This window comes from Petaurus breviceps, unplaced genomic scaffold (genome assembly GCF_028583685.1).
Source record: "Petaurus breviceps papuanus isolate PSGF00001 unplaced genomic scaffold, PetGlider_PUasm1.0 90639, whole genome shotgun sequence".
NCBI classification, from domain to species: Eukaryota; Metazoa; Chordata; class Mammalia; order Diprotodontia; family Petauridae; genus Petaurus; species Petaurus breviceps.
The window spans coordinates 2,379,842-2,402,927 of NW_027187296.1; the positions used below are offsets into that span (position 1 = coordinate 2,379,842).

Genomic DNA, 23,086 nt, shown 5'->3' on the forward strand with positions numbered 1-23,086 from the left:
GGTACAAGAAATATTGTTAAGGAAATGTGTGACTGAGAAAGGAAGGTTTGGTCATGATCAGGTGGTGCAAGTGAAAAATTATAAATGTGTAGCCATCAAGTTCCATTGATATCCTCAATGTGTAAAAGAAGTAATGGAGAGGCCCCCAACACTGTTGGGTGGATTCTCTATAAAGGATCTATAGGAGAACTTGCTAGTCAAGAATTACATGGGGTGACAAAGTCATGGGTACATGGGATCTATCCTAATGGAAAAAACACCCATGTTGATGATAATTGCAGGTCTTTTCAATAGTTAAGAAGCACAGTGAGTTTACTTACCTAATTGTATGATGATAGAATTTGAGAAGGTTAGAAATTTTATATAATAAAACTGCTCCCGGTTCAGCAACTATTACTTGTTCAATTCGGACCTGTTGAAACATTAAAAGGACAGAAAGCCGAACATTTTCTAAAGATACAAATTTATGTTCTTAGTAATTAATGTTACAAAATGACATTGATTAAAATAAATATAATATTTTGAAATTGTAGAAAGAATGGAAACTTGAAATATTTTGGAGGACAGTAAGGTAGAGTAGGAAAAAAAAGCAGGTGTACTCCACAATAATGATGCTATTCTCTACAGAGTTTGGTGTGAGACTGTTGCTGGAAATGGCAATACAATGAGATCATTTTATGGATTAGCACCAGAACATCCTGGATTTCAATTAAACAGTAAATAGCAAAAGCAGCTGCTAAATCCCTAAACTACAACAGATGATCACTGGCAATACATTACAGTGACTCCAAATATCTGGAAATTATGAAAATATTTTTGCCCTGCAATTATTACACCTTGCTTTTTTTTCCCCTTTTTCCTATTAATAATGACTAGCCAGAGATTAAGGAAATGGATATCCATGAAATTAGCATCAACATATTTCCCCAATAATTGTAGGATTACTGATATAAATTAAGACAGCTCAAAATTTATCCCTATATCAAGAAACTGTCTCTGACATTCCCTAGAATTCTATTCCACAGTGTTCTTTCCCTTATTTTCCATTTCTTTAAACTTAATGAATAAAATCTATACCAAATAAATTTATACTTCTTTTATGTGCTGGTTTTTGTCATTATTGTCTAGTTGTTACTTATGTTGTGCCTTGTCTTCCTAATGATTATAAATTGGAGGACATTTAAATACACACATATACACATACATATATATAATATATAAGTATACTATATATATCAATCATATCACATATTAGAGTTCTAAGAATAAAAAATGCTAATGGATATTGAAACTCCTATAATTTAGGTAACTATCACAGTATATGTCATAATTTAAACAAAAAGACTGACCCAGGTTAAATTTTATATATGAATTTCATCTTTTAAACAGAGACAGCTCAAAAATCTTTACTATGTAATTGCTACTAGCTCAGATTAATGAGGTCACAGGGTTGATACATTTGCTACTGACAGTATATAGCAGTAGCATAAATAAGCATCCTAGAAAGGCTGGGGGTAACAGGATACATTTTATCTTGTACATTTTAATTTTAAAATCATACTTTCCACAATCGGATACCTTTTAAACCCAGACTAATTTCTCTTAGATGCTGGGGCTGTGTCTGTACTAATGTTCACTGATACATTTTAGAGCAGTGACATTTTAAAGTTTGGTAAAACTGTTGTATTCAAGTTCACAATCAGAATTATGTGAATGTTCACAAGTACAATTTGGCCTAGCAAGTTTATACTAAGAATTTGGCTATGTGATATCCAGAAATCTCAAGATTTCAAACAGTTCTAAACTGGAAAGTAGTGCCCCACAACTCCCCCCACACCCCACTCTTCCTGCCAAGTTTTTGATGGCAAAGGAAAGCACCCAACAACAACAAATACAGCTATGATAATTAAAGATTAAACCCGATGTGCTATGGTGCTATGGCTGCCTCAAAGGAATTTATAGGATTTAGAGCTGGAAGTGAGCTTCATGATTATATCCCTGCTCTTTTTTCCCCCTTATAGGTGAGCAATCTGAAGTTCTAAATGATAAAATGACTTGTTTAAGGTCACAAAAACAATAATTGATAGAGCTGGGATTCAAACCAGGACTTCTGGATTCAGATCAACTGCAAAAGTGAAAGCTCACCACTCTCTAATGCTAGTTAGTCTGGCATGTGGAAGGATGGGGCTGCCTGGTGATATCTGGATTTAAAACCCAGCCTTTCAGGAAAAAGAAAGAACAAAAAGAAAAAGTGGAAAAAAAAACCTACAGAAAGAACAGTGGAGATTAGAAACAATGAGGGTCACTAGGGATGATAAGCAATAGAGAGAAGACAGAAGCTTTCAGTGGAGAAGAGAAACAGTGATCCGCAGATAAAAGAAGCAGCGATGGGATGATGAGCCACAGATCACTCAACAAAGAAACAATAACAACAACAAAAAACCCAGGCTTGCCCTCAAGCTAATATTGTAGGATTCTTAGGGCTCGGAGGGGACTTCTTTGTAAAGTTGGAGGGGGCTTAGGAAAGTTGTGTTTGTTTCCTACTTGCTCCTTCTACCATCCACTGGAAAAAATGTTTCCCTCTGTTAAGAAACATAAAAATGATTTGGATTTTCTTGACCCTATTCTAACATAGTTTCTCAAGATCATTCCCTTCATTTCCAACATTCTGACTTCCTGTTTTTGTTTTTCATCTGATATGTACTCTAGATTTTACTTTTTAAGTTATTATTTAAAAAAAAGTTTAACTGAGGTAGTTCGTTTTACATCAAAGTCATTCCAGGATTTCCCACTCTTCCCCCTTCTCTGTACCTTTCCTTATAACAAAGAAAAAGAAGTTAAGCAAAAACATCCAATACAGTCATTACATCTGACAAAATACTGTCAATATATTCAGCCCTAGACAAAGACCATTGATGTTTTTTAATTGTTCAGAATTTAACCTACGGTAAGTGACTTTTTCATTTTTACATAACTGTAGTCTTTAAGTTATACTGTTTTTTGTTTCTACTTATTCCATACTGCTTCAGTTCATATAAATCTTCCTGTTTCTCTATACTCTTTACTTTCATCATTTCTTCTCAAATAGATTTATGTGCTAATTAATTTTAGTTTCCTCCAGTGATACAGATTGCAACCCATCCATGCCTGATCTTCTTGTCATTCATTTCTTTCTACAGAGCAATATTCGATTACACTAATATGTCAAAGGATTTTCAAATATTCCCCAATCATTACACATATATTTTATTTCTAATTCTTTGCCCTCCCTCAAAAAGTGCTGCTATGACAATTTTGGTATTTACTGAATAATTCCAAATTCCAATTTAGTGAATAATTCCAGAATAAGGTTAGAGTAACACACAATTCCCAATATGGGAAGAATGAGGTGAAACCTCAAATTTGTTTTAATCTGCATTTCTTTAGCTATTAGTGGGGTGGATTATATTTCTATATGATCATTTATAATTTGTAATTCTTCTGAAAACTGTTCAAGTCTTTTGACTATAGATCAAATGCCTTACTGTTTTCCCTTAGTTATGCCTCATTCCTTATTAAATCCAGATAAAAGAGAATATATAGAGATGGGAAATCAGTCCTTTTGAATTTCTATAGATTAAGATATTTAGGGGAAAGTCCTTGCATTTTGGGAAGATGCCTTGTAAAGAATTTATGGAAGGATGTGCTCAAAAATTTGCATGGGATAATAAAGTATAGGCAGGTTACAATCTGCACTGATGGATAGCATTCTCACATTAATAAAGTAAGAGATATATCAAAATTATCTAAAAGTCAATTAGTCACACATCACTGAGGTACAAGTTTAATAATAAAGACATGGAATTTTAAAGTACAAATATTACAATAAAGCAGAAAAATTACTATCAATATATACTGGGATAAATGATTAAAGATTTAGTACATTAAAAGGAAAAATGAAAATACAATTTTTATTTCAACTGGTTGACACATTAAACTGACAGTATTAGCTATTTATATATGATAATGCAGGATAAAGAGATTCTTAAAATAATGAAGGCAACACACTCCATAAGAATCATCTAGGAATGAAGGATATAATAATTTTTCAGGTCACTAAATACATAACAATTTATTTTGAAGTGAACTTTTGCAAACATCTGCTGGGTATTCTCTAGAGTATGTAAGAAATGCCATAATGTCACATGGAAAGATTTAAAGGTCCTTCTCCTCTGGAAAACCTACTCAGAAAGGGCAACAGGAGAGAAGTTCCTTTTTCATTTTATGATAGAATGTACTTCTTACTGTCTTTTTTTTTTAACCTTTTAGGACCATATATTAAAAATTTCTGAGGAGACATGATGATGTCCGACATCTGCATAAATAAGTAATCCAGACTTAGAAACTCAAAAGGGATAAAGTAGAATGAAAGTATTTAAATATATTTTTAAACTGAAGACTCTGGAGTACAATTTTTTATTTAAGTAATATCCGTTATTTTATAAGTGCTTATCATTAATAAGACTTTTCATTGTTTCCACAACATATCTTTATTCAAAGTAGTTAGACGGATTCACAGTAAGACTTTAAAATGGAAATTCAAATGAATCAGGGAAGATACTACTTACAACTCCAATATCTACAAGTCTTATTTGACAATAAATAGAAAGTGATATTTATTCAATCAAATTCACTTAAGTCAACGTAAATGAAAAAACTAGTACTTAGTAGGGATTCGAGAAAGAAGAAAATGTTGAAGTTATGAACAACAGAAGGAATTTTTTTATATTACATTTTTCCTATAATGTTTCACTGCTCAGATAACCATTGGAGGGAGTACCAGCAAACAATACTTATTAGGGTCACCAGATGCATGAACATCAAACTATAATGTAATAATTGCATGGTAGGCAAACGGTCATACATTTGATCATTCTTTTATCTCTGCTGCATATAAAATTGAATATCAAGGTGAATAAATTATAGGCATGCTGAAGGTACTATATATAAATATTCAGCTATTGAAAAGTATATTATAAGACTGCATTATCAAAATAGAAAATATTACTACTGCTCTCTCAACATTGTGGGAATAGGCAGAGAATTTTGGAAACTAAGTTTTAAAATAATTCTTGCCAAGATTATCACAAACAACCTCTGGATTTCTAGCTTTCAATGTATAAAAGGTGAAAAAATAGCCAAGGAAAAAAAAAGCATTACTAAAATATTGAGCCAAATGAAACTATTTTACATTTTGACTAATTTTAAACTCAATGAATATATATAAACATGAACATAATTCATCACTGTTAATGAAAATAGAGTAAAAAAAGTAAATGGCATAGGTTCATAGGATCACAGATTTAGAGATGGATTTGACCTTAGAATACTTGTAGTCCAGCCTACTGCCTTTGTACACAAGGAAAACAGAGACCCAGTAAAGTGATATAACTTGTCTAAGGTCATACAAGTATGAAGGAATGGAGTCAAGGTTCCTGGAAAATCTCTTAAGAATTTATAGACAATTATTAGTGATCTCAAAAACAGTTGTATATTCTCAACCCTCCATATCACTAAATATAGAAAATGTAGTAATTTATTAAGTTTAACATTGTAGATATTCAAGTTGGGAAAATTTCTCCTTTCCCTGCTAAGAAAACATACAGTGATCACAAAATTTTTTGTTATTGTTGGCTATATATGTATTCTTATTTAATATAAAGAAGTTAATTTTTATAAAATTTCAATTACAGAATTAAAATTAAAACAAACAACAGCTTGTTTTTTTAATGGATAATAACAAATTTTTCAATTAACTGAATACTAATCTGCTGTTCTGGTACAAAAATACATGAAAACATTTTTTACCTTTAGGGGTCTACAGACTCCTTCAGTGATATGTCCAACTATTTCTTGAATGCTTTCTTCTACACCTATAGTTGAATAAGAGAACAAGAGAAGCCATCATTCATATTTTCTTCTTTACATGAAAGGTACTTTATATGTGATCCCAAAATTCCTCTAAAATTTTTAAATGTATTTCTACACTTACCCAAAATACAGACCATCTGATTGATGCCGAAGCATCTAAAATTACCATCTCTTTTTATTAAATTCTCATTTGTTTTAGATATCTGAATTTGTTTCAAATCTGGCATCTCTGTACTCTTCCTAATTTGTATATCTATATTATGTTACTGATGGGTTCACACAAATGAACAGTATTTCTTTGTGGGGAAAAAAGAGTAAGTATAAGAGTAATCTGTGAAATGATCTGTGATACTTATTAGTTAAAAAGAATGGTGTAAAGATGAACTTCTATAAAAATTCCAACTTTATTTGAATAGGAAACAATTATCAAAGAAGTATTTACAACCGAAGAAAGAAATTGTACTGATAATATTAGAGTAAGGGATAACCTATGGACAGCCTATGTGCTCCACTGGTACACACACTATGTCAAGAGACTTAGAGGGAGATCTCCAGTAGGTAGTGGATATTTGAAAGGACAAAGACAAGGTCATGTCTAGTGATTTTGCACATTGATAAGAATCATTAAAGTAAAATAAGATAAAAGTAGTTTAACAGTTAAAGAGCAAAAATGCTTCCTGATGAATAATCAGCATATTCACAGAAATTCTACTATAAAAGGAAAAAAGGCTGCTATGCCAAATATATTGCTGAGTTAAACCTCAGTCTTAAAGTATTCAAATCTATGAAGTTAACTGCTCTTTTCATATCTGCATCAATTTATCTTGAGAACCATATGATGTATTCTATTTACAGCAGTTGATTCAGACAAAATAATCCAGTGACAGGTCAAAATATTTGCCATTCCCGAAAACATGAAGCACCCAAGAAATCTCAAAATTCTACAAAAGTTATCCTAGGGTTAAACTTAACTAAAAAGATTTGAAATTTGACAACTTACAAGAAATTTTTTTTTTCCCCAAAGACTGATTCCTAATCCTGAATCTAAAACAAAAATTTTTTCATTCAAATAGTAAATTTGTAGGGAATTTTAAAAGTTATCTATACATGAAATAAATTACAATTGATTGAAAATACTTTTATAGTAAGGAATACATTCTAAATAATAAAAAGATATATTAGGTAATCTAAATATCACTAAGTATAAAATCAAGAGAGTAAATGCATATTTCTGCCCTAGTATAGAAGTATTATTTAGGTTATAAAAATATCAGTTTGAAATAAAATATTAAGTTAATATAGGCATTGCATGACTATTTAAAAAGTTTTATTTGATAAGGCAAGGCTAAAAATTGTAATAAAGGAAGCAAGGAAGACATAATACTTTTAAGTATTTCTCTTAGGAAATAAAATTTGCTTCAAACTTCCCTTAAAACTATATATCTGTTATTAAAATCAAGGGATTATATTTCTAGTGCTAGAACCATCAATAATTCACTGAAGGCCTCTGGACAGGTTACTTGACTTCAATTCCCTTACAGATTACTATTTTCTGTTTGCAAACATACAGTGATACACGCATAAAAAACGATATTTAATAATAATCCTATATTAAGCACCATGTTCATCCATTATCAGAAACTATCAAAAGACAGTTTAAAGAGATTGGGGGGATCTGGGCAGAAAAAGTGAAAAGCAAAGGCTCTGAAGAGAAGCAAAAGAGTAAAGAAAGCTTAGCAATTTGGAGAACCAATGTTAGAAAAATCTGAGATGTGGAAAAGAACATACTAATGAGACAATGAAGAAACAGAAAAACGGGAACGGATAATACATACTAAGGACTTGTGAAAGACAATGTAATGCTTGTAAAATAGGGCCAGATTATGAAAGGAGTCAAAAGGTATAGAGAGTAAATTGAAACTGATGTGAAATGCAGTAGGGGGTGGGGAAACACTGTAGGCTTTTTGACCAGAGAACTGACTGACATAAAGAGAAAATTATAAGATTAGCCTCCAGGTGGCCATATGCAGAATGTCACAGATAAAAAAAAATGGAGGCAGAGAGATTAGTTAAGTTATTTTCATAAGGGATGAAAGTCTAGTCTACTAGGGTGGCTGCAGTAGTAATGGAGAGGAACTTAATAATACCCACATTTATAGGTGATCAGTGTATGACTATTCGTGACAGTACCTTGTAGGGTTACCATTTTTAATAATGCTTCAAGGTGTTCCTTTTCAGAAGCAGTAGCTTGATGGAGCCAAGCCAACATGTCTCCCACATACCTAATAAAAACATATATAATTAAAGATTCTTCCTACAGAAATGCAGAAAAAGAGCCTTTGTTCTGTCTTACTATCACTGTACCTCAAAGGATCATGAGAGTGCATTTCAATAGGTCGAGGAGTCCCTCCTGGGCCACCTCTTGTGAGGGCATCAATAAACCCACGAACAACTGTACTTCTTCGAGCTGTCCCAAATTCATCTAAGGTATACCTAGAAAAAGAGAAACATAAAGACTAGCATGTAAAAAAGTTTTATTTTATTCATTACGTATCACTATTTATGCCATTGTTGATTTACACAAGTAAAACCTCTAAAAGTTTCAATATGGTATTCTGTAAAAATTAACAGCATTTTAAAACAATAAAATTTACTTTATAAGGTCATTATCACCCTGGAATTTCAAAGTACAAAGATATAACTTTCTCTGTTATGAGAAAAAAGAATGAGATTTGAAAATGGAAGAGTGACAACATTAGAAGAAATAGCAGTGAAAAGTGATAAACCAAGTCAGAAATTAAGAATGTAGTTTTCTATACATTAATACTTTCTAAACAGGAACGATCTAGACATGACATTTTTGTTTTTAGAGAACAAATAGTATTAGCACTCTCAAGTGAACAAAATACCATGGCTTATTTTTCTCAGAAACAGAAATTAATTACCTTAAATATATTGTAATTAGTAGGCATTATAGTTCATATGAAAAACTGTCATCATGTAAGAAAATAGTCGCTTGGGGTATAAAATATTTAGATGCTTCTTCATGTAACAGTAACAACAAAAGTTATTGGTTTTTTTGTCAATTTTAGTGTAAATCATTTAAAATATATTATTAATTTTCCAACTTAAACAAAATGAACGCACATTTTTTTTTGCTTTTTTTTTGGAGGGGGAAGGGCAGGGCAATTGGGGTTAAGTGACTTGCCCAAGGTCACAAGGCTAGCTTTTTGTTAAGTGTCTGAGGCGGGATTTGAACTTAGGTCCTCCTGTCTCCAGGGCCAGTGCTCTATTCACTGCACCACCTAGCCTCCCCTCTTTAAAAAAACAAAGACAAAAAAAAAAACATTGTGCTAGATTAGGATTGAAATGGGAAAAGTCTAGAGAAGATACAATCCTTCCCCTTGCAGAGTTCATACTCCAGCAGGAGAATAAAGCAAATATGATGACAGCTAATGTACAATGAACAATCAGAGGCTCAAAATAAAGTCCTAGTGAACTGAATGTGGAAGGGAAGAGAAGACAACCCACAATAACTGTGGCTTCTGGCCTGAGCCACTGTAGTGAGGCCACTGAATTTGTCCAAATTGTTTATGAAAAAGAATATTTTTTTTCTGCTAGTACATAGTAGGTAGTTTGTGTTATGAAACATTAAATTAGAATTCATTGTTTTCTTTCTAACTGTAAGATATTCAGTCTAAAGAGAAAACAATCAATAGTAATATTTATTAACACTATTCTCTCTTCTGCTCCAGTACAGAGAATGATATTCACTGCACATTGTTAGGTCATAACCAAATAAATAAATAAATAAATAAAAATTAACATAATACCCCTAAATTATTTTTGAAGATGTAGGGATATATCAGACTACAAAGCAGAAACTATATAGAGCTAAACAAAGTAATAACAAAATTAATTTAGAAGAACAAAGGGCATACAATCATAAGATGAAAACACACAAGGCATTATCAGGTCCACAAAGCAGATAACCTATTCCCAAAAAATTATAATAATAAGTAGCATTTTTACACTTTGAGATTTGCAACACATTTTACAAACATTATCTAATTTTATTCTCGCAACAACGGTGAGATGTAGTTGCTGTTATTACTCCCATTTTATAGATGAGGAAACTTGGGCAGAGGTCAACTGATTTGCTTAGAGTCAACGAAGTTAGTGTCTGAGGCAGCATTCAAACTTGGCTCTTCCTAATGCCAAGGGTAACAATCTATCCACTGCCCAACATAGCTAAGAAAAAAGAAAAGAAGACTTACAAGCAACATCATCAAGGTAGAACTAGACATTTTTTCCAACCAATTTACAAGAATTTATTAAATGTCTATAACATGCTAGATGCTGGAGACACAAAGCCAAAAAAAAGAATAAGGCCTTGCTCTCATAAGCCTCACATTCTCTCAGAAACATTTCATATATACATAAAATGTATATTTTTGTTAAGAAAAATCAGCATTCCATTTTTGAGTTTAGTAAGAAATTAAAGAAAAAAAAATATAATAAAGTTGCCAGGAAAAGAGCTGGAGGTGGGCAAAAGAGGATGCAGCATACACAAAAGAACAGGGCATAGGTAATTTCATTCCAGAGGGCCTTCTGAAAGGGGTAAAAAGGGCTCAGGAAAAATAATAAAACATAAGTATTCTAGTTATGCAGAACTGATATTCCCCTTGACAAGATCTATATTACTATAATTAATATCTCTCAATTGCACAAATTAGAATTGTAAATAAGCAAGACCTGGAGGCTACTGCTACAGGCCTACTTAAATGATTTTTATTTTCTTTTTAAAGTTAAACAATCACTCAGAGAATCCTTTCTTCCTAAAGAATACATTATGTTTTTTCCCATTATATATAGAGTATTTGAATTAGCTGGCTTACCAGCTATATTTTGAACACACAGAGTGCCCAATCCTGATCACAAGAAGTGATTTTCTGGTTTCATCAATTTAATCCATCCAGACATAACTGTCTTCTGGAAATATGGACATTTCTTTTTGTTACTGTAGTTATTGTATGTATATACACACACACATATATAGTCTTTGTTGTTACAAATATAAATATATGAACATCTAACAAACATATAAATAAATGGACATCTAACTTGAGAAACTATGTAGTTTTAATCATTTGCATTATAGCCAACTTTCTGGTTGAAAATTTAATTATGTGATGAAAGTTTAAAAAAAGTAAAAAATAAAAGTAAAATTAAGAAATTATGATTAAAGTAAAAAAAAATACAGTACAACCATATTATACTAAGTGTTCTAACAAATATCTTACTGTAACTCAGATGAACTACTGATAAAATCATGCTCCAGATCAGTCAACAAGCATTTGTTAAACATCTACTGGTAACCAGGCATTGTGCCCTGGGGAAAATGAAACAGCCCCAGCCCTCAAGGAGTTTACATTCCAAAGTGGTTGAGGGGAAAGGGAATACCAGGTATACTGTAAGTATATACAAGGCACAAACAAAGCTTTTATAATATAATCTTGAAGTGAAACTCCAACTAGCAGTGAGAAGACCAGGAAGGGGTTCCTATGGAAGGTAGTACTTTGCCTTAGTCACGAAGGAATGCAAGGATGTCGGTCAAGATACAGAGACAAGGAGTGAGAATATTTCGGGCATGAGGGAGAGCCAATAGAAAGATATGGAGATTTGACACTATTTTATAGAACTACAAGAATTCCAATATGGCTTGACCTCAGAATACACAGAGGAAAGTACGATGTGAAAAGACTAAAGAGGTAGTAAAGATCCAAGTTGTGAAGAGTTTAATACCTGATCCTAGAGGTAATAGGGAGTCACTGAAGTTTACAGTGGGTGAGGTGATATGATCAGATTTATACTTTTAGAAAATCACTTTGGCCAACATGTGAAGGGTGGATTAGAACAAGGAAAAAGTTGAAGACGGGAGACCAATTAGGAATCTCCAACAAATCAACTGAGAGTCGGTGACCATGCAAATACAGAGAAGGGGCGTATATGAGTAATGATGTGGAGGTAAAAACAAAATTTGGCAACAGACTGTATGGTATTGGCATTGAAAGTATAAATTTATTTAGGTATCATAATTTTTATTAGATTGGCTCAGCCACTTATAAGCAATTAGTATTTCTCAAATTATTCAGGTCTGTCTTTATTAACATAAAGAATCCTTTGTTGCTATATTCATATAGCTCCTAGGTATATTTTGATGGGCAAACTCCTAAGTATTTCATTGATTCTCTAATTATTTTAGATGGAATTTCTCTTTCTGTTGCTCCTTTGTAGGTATGGTTGGTAATATACAGACATGCTATTAATTAATGTGAACTTATTTTATGTCTTCCAACCTTGCTGTAGTTGTTCCAATTAATATTAAGTTGATTCTAGGGTTTTCTAAGTACACCATCATATCATCTGCAAAAAGGGATCATTTAAGTTCCCTCTTTGCCTATGTTTATTCTTTCAATTTCTTTTTCTTGTCTTCCTGCAATAGCTAGCATTTTAAACATTATATTAAATTGTAGCGGTGATAATGAACATCCTTGATTTACCCCTTATCTTAACAGAAAGGCATCTAATCTATTCCCATCACAAAAATGCTGGCTCTTGGTTTTAGTTCTACTATTCAGGAGAAATCCATTTATTCCTATGTTTTCTAATGCTTTTTTTAAAAAACAGGAATATGTATTTCATTTTGTCAAAAGCTTTTTCTGTGCTTTGACATAATCACATGATTTCTGTTGTTTTTGTTATCAATATGGCCAATTATCTTTCTAGTTCCCAGTACTGAACCAGCTCTACATTCCTGGTATAAATTTTGCCTCATCACAGCATACAATCTCGGCACAGTGGAGAAATAATTCCAGAGAGTCAGGAGTGGAGACCAAAGAGAAATGAAAAGGTTGATATAGCTCACTTAAACCTTTTCCTTAAAATGGAGATTATAGGGTTCGTTTTTTCATTTTGTTTTCTTTTTGGAAGGGGGAAGGTAGGGCAATTGGGGTTTATTTATGTAAAATGGCTATTTGATTACTTGCCTTTGCTAACTGTTTTTTTTTTTAAGAAAGAAGTTCTGAGAGCTTTCCTGAACTGCAGGCTCAATATGAGTCAACAGTATGACACAGAAACCAAAAAATTTCATGTAAACTTTGGTTTTCCATAAATGGAACAACCAATGCTAGTCAAAATGTTCTGAAGAAGGGAAGTTATAGGCCTACTCTATCTTCCCTAGTTGGACCAGATCTAGTGGATAATGCTCCCAGGGGAAGGGGGGATGGCCAGGAAAGCAAAAGACTAGAGATCAAGCCAAATAAATATCAGTTGAAATGATTAGGGATATTTAGGGTAGCAAAGAGATTTAGGTGAAGTATCTTCAAGAATTTGAAGATATATTAAGTAGAAGAAAAATCTGGGTGATTCTGCTTAGTCTCAGAGTAGAGAACCAGGAGCAATAGAGTAAAAGCTACAATGGACACACAGACTCAATGGAACAGGCACTCACTCAAAAGCGAAGGGCGGTCCCTTGGGAAGTCTTCAAACTGAAGCTGAGTGACCGTTTTTCATAAAGGCTATAGAAAGGATTCTATAGCCTTGGACTAGATGACCCCCAAGTTCCTTCCAACTTTGCTATTCTTTGATTTTATTTCACTTTTCATCATACACTTATGGAGAAGCATGAATGGCAAATGGCAAAGTAAGTGTTTCCCTACTAATGGCAAAATAGGTACTTCCCCACTAACTTCAACAACAACAACAAAAAAAACTTCAGCAAAAAGGAATTGTGTAGAATTACAAAAAGTCATCCAGAAGATAAGAAAACAGAAACATCACAAAAAGTGAAGAATTCATTAAATAACATTAAAAAACTGCAGTCCTTACAGCTCTCATGCAGCATCCTCATCTGCCACTGTAAACTGTACACAGCAGAAGAGGCAAACTGGCAGGCTGTGCGCTTCAGAGTCTGGCTGAGGGGGATTTACCTGATCAGTGCAGCAGGGACTCATGCCTGAACCCACACCTTCCACCTCCAAAAGAGGTTGGCAGGCATTGACTGTAGAGTATTCTACAGAACCACAAAGAAGAAAGAGGGAACAAGTAGAAGAACAGGAGTGGAAGCCAGAAAGGCACAGAACAAGCTAGTGGTAAAGCTGACATGTCCAGAAGAAAAAGAAATAGAGATGCTGGTGAGTTAAGTCTACCCACAAGACATGTGTTCTGGGCAGGGACTCCGGCTAGCACCCTGATGTGCCTATTTCAAACACTAGGAGGCTCAAGATGTCCTTCCTTGGGACTTTGTGAAGGAGTGGAATGAAGAAGCATCAAAAAGCCAGTAGAGGAGTCAGAGACAAATTACTGGAAAGATGAGAGGAAGGAGGAAAGATTAAAAGTTCACAGGAGAAAGCTAAAACAGAAACCTTTAGCAAAATCAGATAAATCAACAGAGAAAGAAGAAAGTGAATTAAAATTGAAAGAGGTCAGAAAAACAATGAATACTATGAAGAAAAATAAGTAAAAAATTCCCCAATAAAAAGTAAAATTCTGTAGACTCCCTAGAAATCAAAGAACAGCAAGAAATTCCAAAACTGTTGAAAATATAAATAAAAATGATACATGAATATATTGAGAATGAAATTAAGTTGGAAACCGGTATTACCAATGCATAATTAAAGGAGGCAAAAAAAAATAAGAGAAAAAAATAGATATTTTATACAATGTATCCAAAGAAGCTGAGGCTCTAAAAGAGAAAAATGACTGATCTAGAAAACAAAAACACAAAACTGTAAGATGGGCAGAAGAGAAACAAAAGGCAGCAACTTTAATAGAAGACACAGTTCTATACAAATCAAAGTGTAACTGTCCTTGAAGGTTAAGTTCATAGAGAATAATTTAAGGACCCTAGAACTCCCATAAGAATATGATGAATTAAAAATGAACAAAAACAAAAATATGACTATCACACTGCTGGAAATAATACAAGAAAAATATCTAGACTTTTGAATGCAAAATCAAATCTGCAAATAGTAGTAGTATAAAAACCAATCAAATCTACAGACAGTTATATCAGAAAAAACCTCCCTCTATTATATGAGTTAAAATTCAGTTTCAATAACAAAGAACAAATTTTTCAGGTAGCCAGAAGAAAGACCTTCAACTGTGACAAAACCCCAATTAATAAACCAGGATTACTCTTCACCCACAAGAAATTAAAAAAAATTTAATCCTATGTTACAAAAAAAGTAAAAGTTCTCAAGCTGCAACCGAAAATAAATCCTGCAAATATAAGCCATGTAGCAATGGAAAAGAGTTGGACCTTCAACAAAGGAAACGTGAGACTTTCTTGTTCTTCATTTTTTCCCTAATTAAAAAAAAAAAGAGAAGAGCAGATCATTCTTCTTCCAAACACTCCAAACTACAGAAATACAAGAAAAGTAAAATTATTTTTTAAAAAGTCAAGAAGTAAGTTCTCTCATGTGTACAGCTGTTTTTTTAAATAGAAAATAAATTGAACTGAAAGATCAAACAAAAAAAGAAAGAAAGAGTATCAAGGGATAAAAGAACAAAGAAGAATCATAAAGGGCCAAAAGAGATCTAAGGAGCTAAAGATTAAAGGGGAATTCTACCCACTGAACCTGAACACAAGATACCAAGTCCTGGAAGAGCTAAGTCACTCAGTTGGGCACACAGTCTGGGGATGTGCTGTTTTGACTAGTGAAAGCCAGCCCCAGACCTCCAATATTACTCTACTCAGCTATCTTTTTTCCATGTCACCCTGTCACTGATGTTGCTGCTGCACTCTCTGACCCTAAAGTCCAGAATTCATTCATAGTCCCTCAGGCTTCAGAATTCCTGCCCTGGGACCGTGGGACCCAGACTGGTAAGAACTCAATCAGCCAGCCAGTCCCAGGGCCCCAGTCAAGGTTCCATTTCACAGGTTCCCACAGCCTCTCCAGCATTTGTAATTTTCCTTTTTTGTCAACTTGATAAGTGTGAGGTGGGATCTTGGTGTAGTTTTAATTTGCATTTCTCTGATTTTTGGAGATCTTGACCATTTTAAAAATATGGCTATTGATAGTTGGGGCCTCTTTCTCTGAAAAATTACTCTTCATATCCCTAGATCAATTGGAAAATGGCTTTTATTGTTATAAATTTGAATCAGTTCCCTATATATCTTAGAAATGAGACTTTTATAAGAGAATGCTGCTGCAAAGATATTTTAAGAAATTTACATTCTAGGGGGCGGCTAGGTGGCACAATGAATAGAGCACGGGCCTGGAGTCAGGAGGACCTGAGTTCAAATCTGGCCTCCATTTTAACACTTGCTAGCCGTGTGACCTTGGGCAAGTCACTTAACCTCAATTGCCCTGCCTTCCCCCCCTCCAAAAAGAATAAAAAGGAAGAAAAAAAAAGAAATTTAAATTCTAATGGGAGAGATATAAGCACATATATAAATGTATAGTATAAATATAAAGTAAATAAATACAAAGTGGAAAAATACAAGATAGTTTGGGAGGAATGGCACTAGCAGTCAGGAGAGAGGGAGATCAGAAAAGGCTTCATATCGAATATGGTGTCTGAGATGCATATTAAAGAAAGAGAGGGACTTTATGTGATGGAAACTGGAAGGGAATGCATAATAATACAAGAGAGGAGCTGTGGCAAAATTTGACAACTGACTGGATGTGCAGGGTGAGGAAGAGTGAGGATAATGTTGATATTATGAACATGGAAGACTAAAAGGATGGTAGTAGAAGAGGGTTTGGGGAGAAAAATAATGAGTTCAATTTTGGACGTGTGAAATTTGAAATGTCTAAATTCATAAAAAATAAATTAACTGAATTGCAAAAAGATGTAGATAAATAACACAATACCTTTAGGAGACTTTACTATTCTGATAAACTTTGATAAATCAAACAAAAACAAAAAAGGGAATATGGAACTTAAAAAACTGCTGGAAAAGTTAGGGGTGAAAGACTTACAGTGTCTTTGAATGTGAATATTAAAGAATATATATTCCTCAACACCTTGTGATATTTTTATAATAAAAGACCATATCCTTAGGGCACAGAAAAAATTATAAATAAATGTTAAAAAGCAGAAATACTAAATTCATCTTTTATGGGCTATAATTCAACTAAAATAATTATTAACAGAAACATAATAAAGATACACACAGAAAAGATAATGATATTATAAGTGATGAATGTGTCAAAGAATAACTTATGGAAATTTGAAATAACTATGTGAAAAGGAATGATAACAATGAGACAAAATACCAAAATTGTTTGTATGCTTCTAAAGTAGTTGTCAGAATACCTTAACAAGATAAAAAGAGATTAGTAAGCTGTCATTTAAAAACTACTAGAGAATCAACAAATAAACCCCAAATAAGTTAAAAAAAAAGGAAATCTTGAAAATTAGAGGAAAAGATAAAAAAAGTCTATATAAATGATAAACAAAATTAAAAACTTGCTTTTTAAAAGGGTATCTATGATTTCACTGATAAAGGAAACTCCTGGATAAGGAAACTACCTGTACAAATCCAAGGCAGAATCTACTCTTAAGCTTAAAAGTCATAGAGTTTCTTAGAGCATGAAGAGATTAAATGATTTGCCCAGGGTCTCATATCCAGTATGTCTCAAAAGCTCTGAGATGACCTGCCTATTTACTACATTAGAGATGTTTTTTTAATGAGGAAACATTAGAAGCATTCAAAATAAATATAAAGCAAGGAGGCCCTCTGATTGGAGGGCTGGAAGGTAAAGTGATAAACTCTTCCCAAAACCTTCCTTTAAAAAGGGACCAGAACTTGGCAAGTAACTCATTTTCCATCAGTGGCTCTGCTTGGTTTTGACTCCACACCATTCCCGTATACCAGGTATCTACCTGGCATCCTCTCTCCTCTTTAGGTTTCTCTTGTTTGTTGTTTTCCCCCATTAGATTGTAAGTTCCTTGAGGGCAGAGACTGTCTTTCTTTTTCTTATCTGTATCCCCAGCACTTAGCAGTGGGCACTTAATGTTTACTGAATTGAAATGATAAAAAATTTGAGCAAATAAAATCAATGCAGCTAAAATAACAAGAGAAACTGTCATTTTGAAAAAAAAAATCTATGTATAAAAGATCTCTGATAAATTTTTGATACCTAAGAAATATAGGGAATTAGGACAAATGTATATGACTCAGAGGTTTTCCCAAATGAGTAAGTGGTCAACAAGCATTTATTAAGTGCTTTCCAAATGCCAGGTTCTGTGCTAAGCACTATTTGAAAAAAGGAGGATGCAAAAAAGTTAATTAAAAAAATACTACTCAACTTGCTTTCAAGAAATTTACAGTAGAATAGAAGAAATAAGATGAAAACAACTATGTGCGTGCAAGATATACATAGAGTAGATGGAAGTTAATCTCAGAGGGAATGTATTATTGAGGTACAGAATCAGAGAAGGGCAACCAGAAAAGGGCTCCTTCAGAAAGTGGGATTTTGAGCTGAATGTGAAAGAATCCAGGAAAACCAGGAGGAAGAGGTGAGGAAAAGAGCATTCCAGGAATGGAAGACAACCTGTGAAAAGGCACAAAGATATGGAAAGGAGTGCTGTGTGGAAGGAAGAATAATTAATACTGGAGAATCATAAATTGTAAAGTACATGGAAGGAAGAGTAAGACTTACCTCCTATAGAAATACAGGAATTGGGGTGGCTAGGTAGCACAATGAAGAGCACCGGCCCTGGAGTCAGGAGGACCTGAGTTCAAATTCGGCCTCAGACACTTAACATAAAACAAGCTGTGTGACATTACCAGAAAACCCCAAATGCCCTGCTTCTCCCCTCCAAAAACAAAAAAGAAAAGAAAAGAAAGAAATACAGGAATAGTTCCAGTTGTAAAGAGCTTTAAAATGAAAAATAAATAAAATTTCATATTTGATCTTGGCAGTAATAGGGAACCACTGGAATTGATTGAGTATAGGTGATATGGTCAGAGCTGTGCTTTAAGGAAATCACTTTGTTAGTTGAGTGGAAGAAGGACTGGAGTGGGGAGAAACTAGGGGCAGAGAGGTGAGATCAAAGATGTGTGTAGAGGAATTTGCCATGGCTAGAAGCATTACTTCTTCACACGGGGTCAAAATGAAGGAGACAATAGGGGGATGATATCTAAGTGATGTGAGTTAAAGGAGAATAAAAAAGATCTCTCACTGAAGATCCTCAGTTTTTTCAGAGATATATGAGGTGAGGTCTTTAGCTGAGATGATGGTAGGAAGGAATCTTGCATTGAGGTTTAAGGAGGTATGAAAAGGTTTGGAACAGCTACAGCAATGACTGGGATTGCTAACTGACTGCTGTGGTGAAAGCCCATTTGAGATTATATAACAAATGTGTAATGTGTAATGGTCCCAGTCACCTGGGTTTTGTGATTTTCTCCAGCTCCCTTTAGCAGCACAAGTAGGAACAAAGGAAGTGAATGGTGGGAGTAAACAAGATTGGGGTTTGGCTAGATATGAGTGACGACAGGGCAAGGGTGTAAGAGAGATGAATGTAGGGGATAGTACTAAGTGTACTGATTCACCAAGGATTTGAGAAAGGGCAGAAGTGATGGCCTAGGAAGAAAGTAAAGGGTGGATGGATTAGAGGTCACTGTGAGAACAAAGACAGGGTTAGGAGTTAAAAGGCAAAGATGGAATGATAGAATGTTATGATCAGATAAAAGAACTTTAGAATTCACAAATATGGAAGTAGAATGCTTCTGGATGATGGCAGTCAAACATATGGTCAACTGCATACAAATTATTAGCCATCATATGAAAGATTGTTCCAGATAACTAATAATAAATACTCTAATCAAAACAACTCTCGAGGTTTCATTTCACATAGAGGAAATACCCCTCGATCCCTGTTATTATTTCTGCCATTATACTTCACTAACTCCTATTCCTTTGGCATTTAATCTACCCAAATGTATCACCCAATCCAGATCCTACTAGCAGTTATGTACTGCTTCCCTCACGTAATCACCCCTATTCTCTAAGGAATTCAGTACCTGTTTTACCAAGGGCAGCTAAGTGGTACATTGGATAGTGCTGGGCCTAGAGCATGCTGCACAACATACAACCCATGGTCACTTGCAGTCTAACAAGTGCTTTTGTCCATGCCCTGCTTAACCCACCTTCTACTAGTCATTATTGTGCCCATCATGTAACTTGGTGAGCAGGTTGCCACTGCACACTCTCTCCTGCTTGTCATGTGACCTGTAGCAACTGACCATAGTCAGTCTCTATTCTGAGAGGAGCGAGAATCATACCTTTTCTCGGTGTTTTTGGTCATTACTGGTGTTTAACTGGGACAACACAGCTGACACCCGCTATGTGATGAAAGGCAACAATGTGAGGGCTTCTTCCCCTCCCTCACCGTGCAGCTGCCCTGAGTTACATGAGGGTCTGGTGCTCTCTCCAAGGTCAGACATTCAGTTCAGTACTTCTTTGTATGCAAGTAGTTGCTGTGGAGACTTTTTGATTCTAACATTAAAGTTTTTGGGTGACTTTAAAAATGGATAATAAAAAGGAACAGAAGAATGAATCAGAACATAGTATTTAATTGGGAGTGGATAGATACTTGTTTACTTACATGAGAGACAAAATATTGTGTCTTGTTTGTGGAGAAGTAATAGCTGTTGCGAAGAAATACAATCTTCATCACCATTTAAAATCAAAACAACTGACTTAAGCAAATTGGACACCAATGAAAAGCAAAGAATCCAAACTGCTGAACAATCTCAGTGGGGAACAATGGTTTTTCAAGAAAGTAAACTCAGAAAATTAGGCGGCTACTAAGGTTAACTTCCAGATTTCTAAAGAGATTGCTGCTGCTGGGGAGTCTTTTACTGAAGAAGTGTTGGCTGATTGCAGTTTCTTGATTATGGCCCAATTAAAAAAAATAATTTTTGAAAAATAGTTTAATCATGAATTACACCTTTACTAAGAAAATGAGCTGCTAAAAATCTGTCTGTGGCCTGAAGTTTAGCCTATTTTAATTTTGGCCCCTACCTACTGCCAAGTTGTGCAAACCTAGTCTAGAATCAGGAAGGTCTGAGTTCAAATTCAGCCTCAGACACTTACCAGTTCTGTGATCCTGGGCAAGTCACTTAACCTCTGTATGAGCCATTCTGGTATCTTTGCTAAGAAAACCACATAACTAAGGTTCATGAAGAGTCAGACATGACTAAACTACTTCACCACCACAACAATAATAACCTGTTTTCCTGCCTTTTTCTCCATTTCATATCTTTATATTATGGAATTTCAGTATATATGAATGTTGCCTCAAACACCTTAACTTCCTACTACTTCAACCTACTCAACTCCCATAACCTATTCCCCCACTCCACTTCACCTACACATGGCTATGGGTCATGGTCAAGGACATGTCACATTCTTAATCTGAAATTCCTTTCTCAGATCATAACCTCCTATTATTTCATCTCTCCTCATGATTTATTCTTCCTAATCCTATTCACCCTGGTAGAAGACAATGGATAGGATTAGGAAGCATAAACCATGAGGAGAGATGAAATAATAGGAGGTTATGATCTGAGAAAGGAATTTCAGATTTCTTGATCACGGTTATGAAACAGTAATATGTGGTGACAAGATTAAGAATGTGACATGTCCTTGACCATTACCCAACTTTCATCTGTGGCTCTAAGAAGCTGTAGCATGCAGAGCAGCCACACCCCAGTAAAACCATCTTGGCAGATGGGCTAAACCAGACTGAGGATAACTGGCAGGCCTCAAACCCACTGGTGAGTTAGGGAGATGTCTAACCCAAGCACATGGTGGAATGGATGAATAAGAAAAATTCATTACAATAGCCATGAAGGTGGTTGAAGTTTGGAGTTTGGTCAAAGATGCCAAGGTCATCTACTGCATCTTGGGACATCACCAGTCACCCTGACTTTTATCTTGCCACTGGACTTTGAGGACTCTGGAAGAGAGTGAGGTTGATGACTTTGCAACTGTGCAACTCTCCCTTACTTATATAAAATCCATACACAAATCAAGACATCACCATGTGTTATCACTTGTCCTCTTCAAAAACAAAGAACAAACAACAATGAAAGATGGCCCTTCTCCACGCCAAGGCAAACCTCTTCCACAATCACTCAGTTTCATTCCATTTTCTCCGGTAAACTGTCCCCACTATCATTGGCCCTCTCTTCTACTTATCTTCATTCTTTCCCTAACTAATGGTTCCTTTCCTACTGCTTACAAACATTGTTTTGCCCAAATTCCCTCCATCCTTTAAAAACAAACTTCTTCAAACCCTACCATTCCCTCACACTATTATCCTATATCTTCCATGGCACATAAATATAATGGAATATTACTGAATTGTAAAAAAACAACAAATATGGAGATTTCAGAGAAATGTTGGAAGATCTGGATGAAATTATATGAAAATAAGTACTAAAACAAAATCTTGCTAAAATTTTGTGAATTCATCAATTCATATTGATGAACTACTCATTCAAAAGTAGGTATAAGCCTGTTGAAACACAGTGCTGAAATAATGATTAACACATTACTTGTGGGACAAAAGATATTTTATTAGCTACTAACACTGAAGTTTCTGGTGTGTTTTATTGTCTAAAAGAAAACAGGTCTAGTACACTAATCATTCATCAAGTATTTATTAAACACCTACCACATCCCTCAAGAACTTCTGGATATCCAATTCCCAATTTATTTTAAATGGATCCAAAGTTGGGAGGATTTATTAATATTACAGATTGAATTTAAAAAATTTCCTGTTTCAAAGCTAAGCTGAAACCAACTAGATAAAATTTAAAAGGGACAAAAGTCTCACACTTAAGTTCAAAAAATCAGCTGCAAAAATTAGGGGATATCTGGTTTAATAAAAGATAAAGTGCTAAACAAAGGCAATCTTTTAATTTTAGAATTCATTTACAAAGATAAAAATCCACAGGTAATATTAGTGTAAAAGAATAACTGTAGCTGGTGAACATATTTCTTTCCTTAAAGAATGCTGAGAAAATAATCTGAGCACAATGAGAAACAAGTAAGAGTGAAAGAACCTCTCTATTAAACTGAATGGGCTGATCAGTCAGCATGGCAAAAGTAAATAATGTTCCAAATATCATCTTTTTCTTCTAAATGCATAT

At 34.3% G+C, this 23,086-nt stretch overlaps 1 protein-coding gene across 1 annotated transcript in view; it reads right to left on the reverse strand.

Moving 5' to 3' along the window:
- The window catches only part of COG6 (component of oligomeric golgi complex 6), a 137,210-nt gene that overhangs the window by 62,081 nt on the left and 52,043 nt on the right, over positions 1–23,086 (reverse strand). Inside the window, exons 9-12 of the mRNA XM_069064621.1 lie at positions 8,275–8,403; positions 8,101–8,192; positions 5,848–5,912; positions 321–412 (exon numbers count right to left, since the gene is read on the reverse strand). Coding sequence (XP_068920722.1) covers positions 321–412; positions 5,848–5,912; positions 8,101–8,192; positions 8,275–8,403 — 378 coding nt within the window. The remainder of the gene's footprint in view (positions 1–320; positions 413–5,847; positions 5,913–8,100; positions 8,193–8,274; positions 8,404–23,086) is intronic.